This window comes from Plectropomus leopardus, chromosome 11 (assembly GCF_026936395.1).
Source record: "Plectropomus leopardus strain MGB_pleo_1.0 chromosome 11, ASM2693639v1, whole genome shotgun sequence".
Taxonomy (NCBI): domain Eukaryota; kingdom Metazoa; phylum Chordata; class Actinopteri; order Perciformes; family Serranidae; genus Plectropomus; species Plectropomus leopardus.
Genome location: NC_142186.1, coordinates 19,543,150 through 19,553,902, shown reverse-complemented (window position 1 = coordinate 19,553,902; position 10,753 = coordinate 19,543,150). Strand labels below are relative to the sequence as shown.

At 37.5% G+C, this 10,753-nt stretch overlaps 1 protein-coding gene across 1 annotated transcript; it reads left to right on the top strand.

Annotated features, from left to right (window-relative positions):
* Positions 1–354: 354 nt before the first annotated feature.
* LOC121946370 (uncharacterized) lies at positions 355–7,421 on the top strand. The gene is made up of 5 exons (XM_042490935.2): positions 355–496; positions 3,186–3,350; positions 3,823–3,961; positions 4,681–4,788; positions 5,458–7,421. The coding sequence occupies exons 2-5, from the start codon at positions 3,205–3,207 to the stop codon at positions 6,421–6,423; spliced, it is 1,359 nt and encodes a 452-aa protein (XP_042346869.1). The 5' UTR covers positions 355–496; positions 3,186–3,204; the 3' UTR covers positions 6,424–7,421.
* The last annotated feature ends 3,332 nt before the right edge of the window (positions 7,422–10,753 follow it).

The window sequence follows — 10,753 nt, the reverse complement described above, 5'->3', positions numbered from 1 at the left end:
TTTGAACTAAATCATCACACTTGGAGGAAATAAATGTTCATGGGAGGATCATCAAGTGTGCAGACTCTACTTTTGTTCTGTCCAGCACCTAGTACTTAACTGCTTTTGGATGTACACCCTGCTAGACTTTTTTTCCTGTACACAGTCTAACTAAACCTACTATACTATATGCTAAGCTACTATTTTTAGATCATATTATAGCTCTATGTGGCTCCTGTATTTTCCACCTGGTCATTTGCATGTTAATACCTCCTCCCCATCATCCTGACAGCATATCCTCATCCACATAGTCACATGTCCCTCTGTTTATCAGACATTTTCTTGCTGGTTCAAATTACGGTGTGTTTCTCATGTCTGACCTGCAGTGCTCAGGCGTGCCGGCATCGCTGAAGGCCATGGACTGGATCCAAGAAGGCGTGGAACAGGTATAAAGAGAGCAAACTATGTCAGCTCATGTTCAGACCTGACGCAGCTGCTTTTCCAGTACGGCAAAAAGGTAGGCACTTGAGAGGCTTTCTGTAGAAACACATAGGACAACATTGATTTATCCACTTTCAGAACATTTTAGAAAAACCTAAAAATTTCTTTGGTGAACAGAATGTGTTTACTGACAAGCCTGTTCACTGTTTATTATACATTTTTTTCTAATATCCTTAGTTTGTACTTTGTGAATATTATTTGCTGTAAGGTGACTAACTGTAGTCTTTCAGATACTGTGAGTTGGTTATTCATTCTAAAGCTACTGGCAGGAAATAAAACATTAGTATGTTTTTTTTTAAGGTGCTGTTAACTTTGTGCTCCAGCCAATGCTAAGGAAAACGATGTTTTCTCTTGTGGACTTACCAGTTTGTCAGCTTTTTTATCCCCTGTTATACAACAAACACTTACAAGTGTGTGCAAAATGTGCTGCAGAATGCTGACTGGAGCCCACTCTCCTGTAAAAGTTTTTAAAAAGATAAACATGTCTGATTAGATCAAGTCATGAGAGCTGTTATTTACACACAACAGTCTCAGTTATGGTTCATTTATACGGCCACTGAGGTGAGCGGCTTTTTTTGAATTATTTATTCATGTTCGGGTTTTTTTTTGTTTGTTACTTAAGGATTCAGGATATCCTGGTTCAAAGCTTTTTGAATCTTTGCCCACAACGTATCTCTATTTTTTGGTAGGCTATTTGCTTTGATGGTTGATTTGAGTAAAGTAGAACTAAATTACATTTCATTCTGACTATCAGGCTTTTTAACGTGCAACACTGACTCAGTCTGACTCAACTCAGGTGACACTCCCTTTCTGAGAATCCTTTTTGCTGTGACAGACTTTTTACAGGTTCACTGATGTAGATAAAAAGCTAAGGTGAACAATACATTTAGAAATATTTGATGATCAAACACAGCAAATCTGTGGATAAGTACAAATTAGATGAATCTCATATTAATTGATGTTTGATTTCATGATTTCATTGAGTGTTGGACGAAGTATCCAGCTGTTTTACGTAACCCATTCAGGATCCGACTACGTGCCAAACATACAAAAAATACTTTATGGTGGATTTATTCTCTAAATCCACAATTACATCATTACCATTTTTTAAATGGTTAAAACAAAACCATTAGTTGATTTATTTTTCATGAACATTAAGCTCATATCAAAGAAAAGGGATGTTTTATCTCAAATTGATTTATATTTTATATTGTATTTGTCACGACTGCTTAAAATATCCTAAATTTTTGAAGTGCCCCCAGAGAACAGTGTGTTCAAAAACTCAGAAAATCAAAATAAGAAAGGGGTTTTCCCATTATTTCCTGGTGACATTCCGATCTCCTGTCTGGGGTTTTTTTTCTTTAATCTGTGGCTTCATCTAGAATTTTTTCACACATTCTGACATGTTAAAGCAAAAAAACATGTCTTGTTTCCTTTTAAAACTGTCTTAATTTTGCACTTTGACCATAGGCGGATTGTGACACAATTAGACCCTTGGGCCCAGAAAGGGCCCGTCAGGTCAACATGTTTCTTGAAGGGCCCATATTGCATAGACTCCTCAGCCCAGCTAAAGTCCTCTAGACAAACTGTGGGTATAGAAACACTCACCCATGTGTCATGATGGTTACTTTCTTGTGATATCTCCAAAGTGTCTTTTAAAGAGGGACTATGTAATTGACAAACCACTAAGCCCTTTAACAAGACAAACAGTAACTTCACACAAAGGCTATGGCGTAGACGCACCTGAGCCCTTGGACCCCTGAGCATGGGAGGTCTGTTCAGGTATCACCCATGACTTTGACAGTGATTAATAGATTAATATGTGCCTTTTCTTCATCCTGGCCTCAGCCATGCTTGTTAAAGAGGAAAAAGAATGTGGCTCAGCTTCAGTCCACTTTTGATGATGTGAAACATAGTGATAGACATCCAATCACAAGTCTGTCCTTAAGCGTGAAGTCAGATGACAGTGATTTAGAGTTATGTCCATTGGAATTGGCAGGGGATCTGAATGGGTATTAGCAGCAAAATACAGACTACTTAAATATCAAAAGTATTATTTGGCTACAGAATGGCAGAAGCCAGTGTTATATTACAGTTTAAGACTACTGATACTACTCAAATAAAGTTAATAATAACTTCTGTTGAATAGTTTCATCTACAAGAACATGCAATCTGTTAGCTTCTCATATATTTTATTTATAGTTAAACGTATGTATTCACAGAAACTAGCTCTCAAATAAATGTTGCAGTGTAAAAATTATAATAGTAACACCTGAAATTTATAGATAAAGTATAAAGGTGCATGCAGTCAAAATGCTCAGTACTTTCCAACACTGAAAATTATTTTGATTCAGTTTTGTAGCTCTCAAAATGACTTTAGCATGAGTCACTTGTGTGGTAGCTCCTGTCTGAATTGTTCCTGCTCAACAGCCACAAAACCTCATAGGCTTTTATGCAAAGTGAAAAAGAGGAAAGTCCTTAAAAAACCCAGCAACATTTACAAATTGGCAAGAGCACAACAGCTAAAATATGCTAATTCAACATCTTCTCAAACAATAAATAAACATTCTGGTCATCACCAAACTGCCGTTTACTGCAAGAAACAAGTTCCCTTTGTTGTTTTGTCACCTGTAATTTATTGTTTGGTCTGAGCCTTTACGTGATTATTTTATTTTTATTAAAATGATCTCACCTTCACTCTCCAGTCGTCACAGAGTGGCTTAGATGGCGTACTCCACTGGCACTATCGCAAAGGGCTGTTTTGGGAAGGTGTACAAGGAGAAATACAATGATACCTGGGCTGCTATAAAGAGGGTCCCCCAACAGCTCATCAGTAGGAAAGACCTGGAGAGAGAGTGTAAAGTGTATAAGTAAGTGCAAATGGTTATTTTGATGTTTATTGTCTATAAATGGCTGAATAGGTGATAGGATGGTTAATAAGAAGCTGATTTTATAAAAGGCTATATGGTAAAACACAAAAGTCCCCAAAATGTCAGAGGAAGAAACACAGCTTAGTAATCTCCATTATAATTATTATGAGGTGACACTGGCTTCCACAACATTTTAGGTAAACAGTATATAATTTTTAAGACAATTAAATCACAAATTCCTTGGAAAATTCAAGCATGTTCAGTGGACATGAGTACATTAAATGACTTTCTTTTAGGTGAGGCAAAAACATGGAATTTAACTAAATCTGAGAAGCAGGGTTTTTAATAGTGACATATATTTTGGGACATGATTATTTCAAATATTCCAGCCAATAAACAATTCTTTCATTTTATTGTATTCTAATTTGTCTATTTCTCTTTTTCTCCATGACTTCTTACCACCAATCTGCAGCAAAGCTAACCATCCCAACATAGTGAAGCTTCTTGGCGACATAAGTCTCAAAGACGGAAAATGGATTATTCCTCTAGAGTTTATCTTCGGAGAAGACTTAGAGACAACCATCTTTAAAGCATCACAGTCTAAAATACAGGTGAAGTTACGGTGACAAAAGGCACATCATTTAATACTGTTAAAACTAACTATTTGTTTTCACTTACAAAAAGTTAGTCTGGGGGCTGCCTTAAATTTTTTAGTTGAATGAATTTGAGACGTTGAGGTAATGATTAAGGATTCAACTTGTCAACTGAATTTCAGTCAACTTAAAAATTTAAGACAGCCCCTAGACACTAACTTTGTAAAGTTAAAACAAATAGTTTTCTTTTACGGTGAAGGTGAAAAGAAGCAGTTAATGACAGTAGTATCTAGAATACGAAAAAACAAAGTAAAACCACATTTGCTTTTTTACTAAACGTTGTAAATGCAGGAACACATTACATGATTCATTGTTTCAGTATGAGCAGTTTGGTGATATGACGTTTGTATGTCTGCATGGTTTAACAAAACAAGACAAGCCATTTGGGACACATCCTGTTTTCGTAGTGTGCATTGGTTAAAGAATCTCCTTATTATACCATCGCCATGATATCATCTGTTGAATTTTAGAACTGAAATACGCGCAAATCTAAATGTGAGTTTGTTAAGTAGTTCATGTCACACCTTTTCACTTCAGGCCTGCTTCAGATAAACATTTTCATTTTAGCCTGAAGAAAAAAAGGTGTGCAACTTATTATCAGGAAGGTGGATTGAATATTTTTTGGGTGATACTTGATGCCAGTCAAGCTAAACTTGTTCTCAACTTTCCATCTGCAGCTGACACCGTCTGTTAAAGGCACTATCATCATTGGCATGTGTGAAGGGCTGTGTCACCTCCACTCCAGAGATATTGTCCATCAAGACCTCAAGCCTGAAAACATCATGGTGAGTGCAGGCTTGCACTGACTGTCTGCATACTGTATGAAGGGTTAAAGTCAAAAGTGTGAAAAGTCTTGAAAATTGTAAAAGATGAGCCCAGTTGCCTGGAGAAAATGTTGACATTGTAAATTTCTGCAAACCACGTATACCACATCAGTGTTTCTAAGCTGATGCAGTATATGAGCTGACTTCTGATTTGGAGAAAAGACCAACAAACAACACCAGGTATTTTTAGTGAGACATTGCTGTGTTTCAGTAGAGAATGTGCAACCAAAACTGTGTGGCCTTTTTTTGAGCCAAAACTTGATCTTTTACCAGCCATAACTAAGTGGATTCTGTGCCCTGAACCCACACATTAACCATCAGCAACATATTAATGTACAAATGTAATGTATCCATAGTTGCAGAAATGTACGATGCCAGAATTTATTCTGGTGATTGGGTTGTACAACATACAATTTGGCACACAGGATACAAGTGGTAATAATAAACATTTTTTACTGCCAGCATGGCTATAGACTCTTCCATGAAACTTAAAATATCTAGACAGTAGCTGAAGCTGAAGGGATTCCTTGTTATATATGATCCTGCTTTTAAAGCTGTCAATTGTTATTTTTAATTTTGTAAAAGACGACATTTTAAACAGATTTAAACTAAACATAATTTTTCCTCTAGGTGGAGCATAACACAAACAGAGCAGTCATCATTGACCTGGGACTGGCTAAGTTCTTCCGTTTTGGTCTCAACTCTGCAGTGGACATGGGAAATGAGGCCTACTCAGCCCCTGAGGTGCTGCAGAGAGGCAGCCAGAGGGACCAGCGCTCAGACGTGTGGGCCATGGGTAAGATCATTGCTGAGCTTTGTGCCCGGATTCGGCTGTATACACCAAGTGTCTGCCCTGCCAAGATCAAGGACATCCTGAAGGAGTCACCATACTGCCAAGCCATATGTAGGATGGTGGATCCTGACCCTACTCTGAGGGCCTCCATGGGTGGGGTCATGAGTGAGATACAAAGGGCAGGGGGTGCAGGCATCGTCACCAATGCACCTGCTCAGAAAGTGCACCTCAAGCCACCTTCATCTAATACAAATGTCAGAAATCAGTCTCCGTCACCTGGGAACAGAGGTGCATCTCCAATGAACAGAGATCCATTGCCAATGAACAGGGCCCCGCCAGCTTTTAATAGGGATTTATCACCAATGAACAGGGCTCGATCCCCTTTTAAAAGGGATCCCTCACCCATGAACAGAGCTCCATCACCATTTAACAGAGATCCAGCGCAAAACAACATCTCTCCATCGCCACTGCAATGGGAGCGCTCACCCAGACCAGAGTTCAAAGCTGTGCGTGCACAAGCCATAAAGCACAACTCTCCTTCTCCTCAGAGGACAGAGGACAAGAACAAAAACCATGCTCTGGTGCCAAAATGCGGATCTGATCTCACACAAGACTTCATGAAAATGAGGTTGTACCAAGAGGCTGCCAAGGACCTGCCCTGCAACCTGCCCACAACAGGGAGGGTGGTTGTACGCCGCTTTGTGGAGAAAGACGGGGAAGTTGGAACATGGGAGCAAAAGGAGGTGGTGACTCGTGATGGGCGGATAGTCAAGTTTGATGACGTCAAGTTTAATAGCAAGTAAGAATCAGAGTTTTGGGACCTTGTCTCCTCCAAATGGATTGCATGTGCTGGTTGAATGATTAATTCTGGGTCACCCTACTTTGTGTATCTTCTTAGGAGAGCATGTATTCAATGAGTAAAGAGTGTACTGCTATCAACGGGATACAGTCAGCTCTGTATCATAAAACTGTGGGTAGTATGTGTAAATGAACTGTGGTGAACTTCCCTTTATCTTACCTGCTCATATACCTCATGCTGAGGATTTTTGCTGGCCGTTGCTCAAACAAGACATTGTTCATTTATTTTCATATGCCTGCCATCACACACACCGAGGGTGCATTTGTAAATCCAACGCACTTAAACGAGAATGCTGTTGTTCAAAGAAACAGAGCGTTCTATTTCTGCATGAATGAACAAACCATTAAATGAATTACACATTCACTTCACTTGGTGCTCTGCTGTTCTGAAAGTGTGGTGATTTGAATGAACCAAACAGTATATTCCAACAGTCCTCCAAATTTAATAATATCTAGTTTGCACCAAGTTTTCCAAATGCAGCAGATTGAGAGAGGTCAACCTCCATCTCTCTCCCCCTCTCTCTCTATCTCTCTTTCTATGAACCAAGATTCATTGACTTTATTGCCTAGTTGTTGGGAAAAAAAATGTCTTTAGAAATGTATGTTAGTGCACTGTAATAAAAGGCTATAATAAAAGAATCTGTGGAAAAAAACATTAGTTTTTCTCACACATGAAAATGGATTTGAAACCCAATGCAAACTTAGAAATACAGCGTGGCAGTCTGAAGCAGTAACAAGAGGACATCTTGAAACGGCTTAAGTTACGCTGTAATGTGATATTCATTCATGTCATTCAAGCCTACTTGCCAAGAGAAAAATACATCTGCAGGCATGAACGATAATCTGTGAATGTTTTTCAGCTTTTGAATTCATAAGACTGTGAACATGGCTCATACATTATGTTTATGTTTATAAATAAATTCTGAATTTTCAGTTGCAGGAATGGATTTTGTGATGATTTGCAGTTTGATTGTGCTTATATGAGCAGGTTGTGAAAAGAAACAAAACAAAAGTGGTTACCTTTCTGTAGCCATTATACATTAATTCAGGGAATATAGGTCAGTAACATACGACAGACAAAATCTGATATAACATTTTCATTTTTAACTTTTCATTTGCCCCAGTATTGGTGACTCTTATGGCTGAACTTACAGGTCCCAGGCTTGTCTAAGGGGCTATGAAAGTCTCACACCAATTCATTGTCACTGTCAATTAAACAATGGACAATGACAAGAAACTATATGTTATTCCCAAATGCATTTAATTTATGTTGTTTGTTTGTTAGTGAACAGGATATTTTACCCTGTTAAAACTTGGTGGAAAGTTGGGTAATGGGCAAAGTCACTTTTTTGGTAATTTGTAAAGCATGTGACTGTTAAACCATTAGCTCCTTAGCTGTGACCAAAAAAAAAAAAAAAACTTGAACACTTTCGTTGAGATCGGTAAACAGATTTTCTGACATTTTGATTTTGTGGTAAAATGACAAATTCCTACCTTCCAGTACCTTTTAGAAGCTAAACGTGAAAACCATATCAAATATGCATTAACATTAAAGAGAGCCTGTCTTTAAAATGAAATGCTTGCTCAAGTGCCTGTCACTGTAAATACAGACAAGGGACCAGTAGCATCACAGGGTTTGCCTGCTGCACGCCCACTCTGTAAACAAGAGAAAAGCAAAGCAAACCCATGTTGCATGCTGTGCCAACGTCTGGGAGACTATTATTGCCAACTTCAGTTAATTGTTGATGTTGGACAGTTTTTACCTTGAGTGTTTCAAAGGGCCGTAATAAAACATTGTTTTAATAACAGTTCATTTTGAAATGGTGATACTAATTGTCTGGAATTTCACCACAGATTATTGTATAACCAGTAACCATTTCATCTCTAGTGGCACGCCATTTATCATCCCCTCAAACCCCCTAAGACAAAGACAGCTCATATACTCTATATGCAATCAGAACAATGTCACCTTCGAAGCATTGATACTTACAGATGTTACATTTTCTTCTGGCAACTGGGCTGCTATCAGCCAGTATGTTTTCATCACACTGTGTACTATTTTAAATATATGTACATTAATAAAATAACACATTTAATGTTCTTTGCAACTTTGGCAGGTGTATGTACATTGGTTCTATTTCCAACAGCATGTTTTGATCAGTCACTAAAGTAAAGTGAGAGATGGGACAGTCAAATGTAAACTTTAAAAAAAAAAGGGAAAATTTTGGGTTTTTTGTCTATACTATAATAATTAAACTACAAATGGTAACTGCTGTCTTTTCAGGGGATGCAAAAAGGGCTGCAGCGACTCTGCCATGGAGATTATGTTTTTGGTGCAGTTTGTCAACAGGATTATGGAAAAACTACTGACTCGATTTTCTCTAAACTTGGTTGAAGGGTGAGAAATGGGCTGAGAAAGAACCCATCACATTTCTTAATCATAGGGTGGACACACAAATTATTTTTCAATTTGCATCAGAAAATACTGAAAACTTCCAAGTGAAATTTATTAACACGCAAAGTGATGTCTTCAATATTCTTTTTTGTCTTACAGTATAAAAACTAAAGGCTTTTGATTCAATACAATGGAAAACAAGGAAATGCAACAAGATAGTAAGAATGTCAAGATAGATACCAATTAATCAACAACTGGTTTCAGCTTACTGATTAGAGCTCAGGCACACAAAACAAGAAGCACTGTTTTTTTAATTGCGGACCCCTTGAAAAGATAGAAAAGCTTGTTTTACAGATCACCACTTTATTTTTGTATAACTGTTCTGTATATAACTGCTGCAGTAATGATCTCCATCTTACTGCACCATCTACTTATCTGCACAAGGTGTCTCAACACTGTTGACTGTACTGAACTCAGGTCAATGTGCTGACTATGCTGAAAGTGGCATATTTCAAATCTGTTTTTTTGCTTTTGCATAATCCAAAATGTATGCTTTGTCTTTGGCATAGCGATGAGTTTTTAAAACCATTGCACATGGTGCCTTTTCATCCAAACCAATGATACTGAAAGTTAAAGCATCAGCTCTTACGTATGAGAAGTAATTTGAGCCTTTGAGAAATATGAGGATATGAGAATAAGCATAATTTTCAGCAAGTGCAGCTTGTGAGAACTTTTTTCTCAGTTATCTGTGGACTTTTTCAGTCTTCAGTCTATCTAAGCCACAGATTGAAAGGATGTGGGATATGTGGTTTCCTCTACAGTTCTAAGCAGTAGCAGTTCCTTTGTTCAGTACCTCTTTGAGGGTGTACTTGGCAAACAATGCTAACATGCTTTAAGGTCCTGTAGGATTTTGGGGCATCTATCGGTATATAATAAAAACTAGATTTTCTTAAGTGTATAATCACCTGAAAATAGGAATTGTTGTCTTTATATTACCTTAGAATGAGCCATTTATATCTATACACACAGTAAATTCTTTGCCATAGAGTCTGTCATGTTTTTTCTACAGACAAACCAAACATTGGCTCTATATAGGGCCATTCATGTTTTCACATCGACCTCTGTAGCTCTCCAACACACACTTGGCACACAGGAGAAGTTTCAGGGGGTGTATAACAATGTTAGCAACTGTAGTGGTTGAACAATCGCAGTCACTAAACTTTTGTGTGGTTATACACTTGTGGTTATACATGTGGGGCTGGTGAAACTAGCAGAAATTATAGAGCGTCCTGGTTCTTGGTAAATAAAAAGTGCTAACATTACAGAAAAGGAAGTGCTATGTGAGAATTTGTCACCATGCAGCATTTCAGATACAGCTGCAGCACACCTATCCCAGCTATACAATAGATTTCCACTGTTGAACTTAATATTAGCTGATGGGACAATATGATACAAAAGTAGTAGTAAGTTAGAATTTTATTTTAAAGATTCTGTGAAACAAAACCACAGTCTACAGTCATGCTGAATGTACCAAAATAATACCATGGAAATAGTAATTTGGGTGTTTGGGACATAACACATGTTACTTTTAAAACATACAGCATATAAAGTATGTTATGTGACAATACATCAATATACAATGTGTCTACCAATGACATAGCTCTGTGCTTATAGTCATTTTTGTAACTGAAATGGTAATATAATATTCAATATACTCTTTAGTTTGTTTTTTTTAAATTTTCCTGCCTAGATATGTTTTCATTCTGCTTATAATTTTTCTTTCTCCACATAAACTCTGATCTTTATCTACAAAATTGTCAAGTCACTTAAAATAATAACATAAAAATAAAACTTATTAACAGAGACTGTGGCAAACAGCT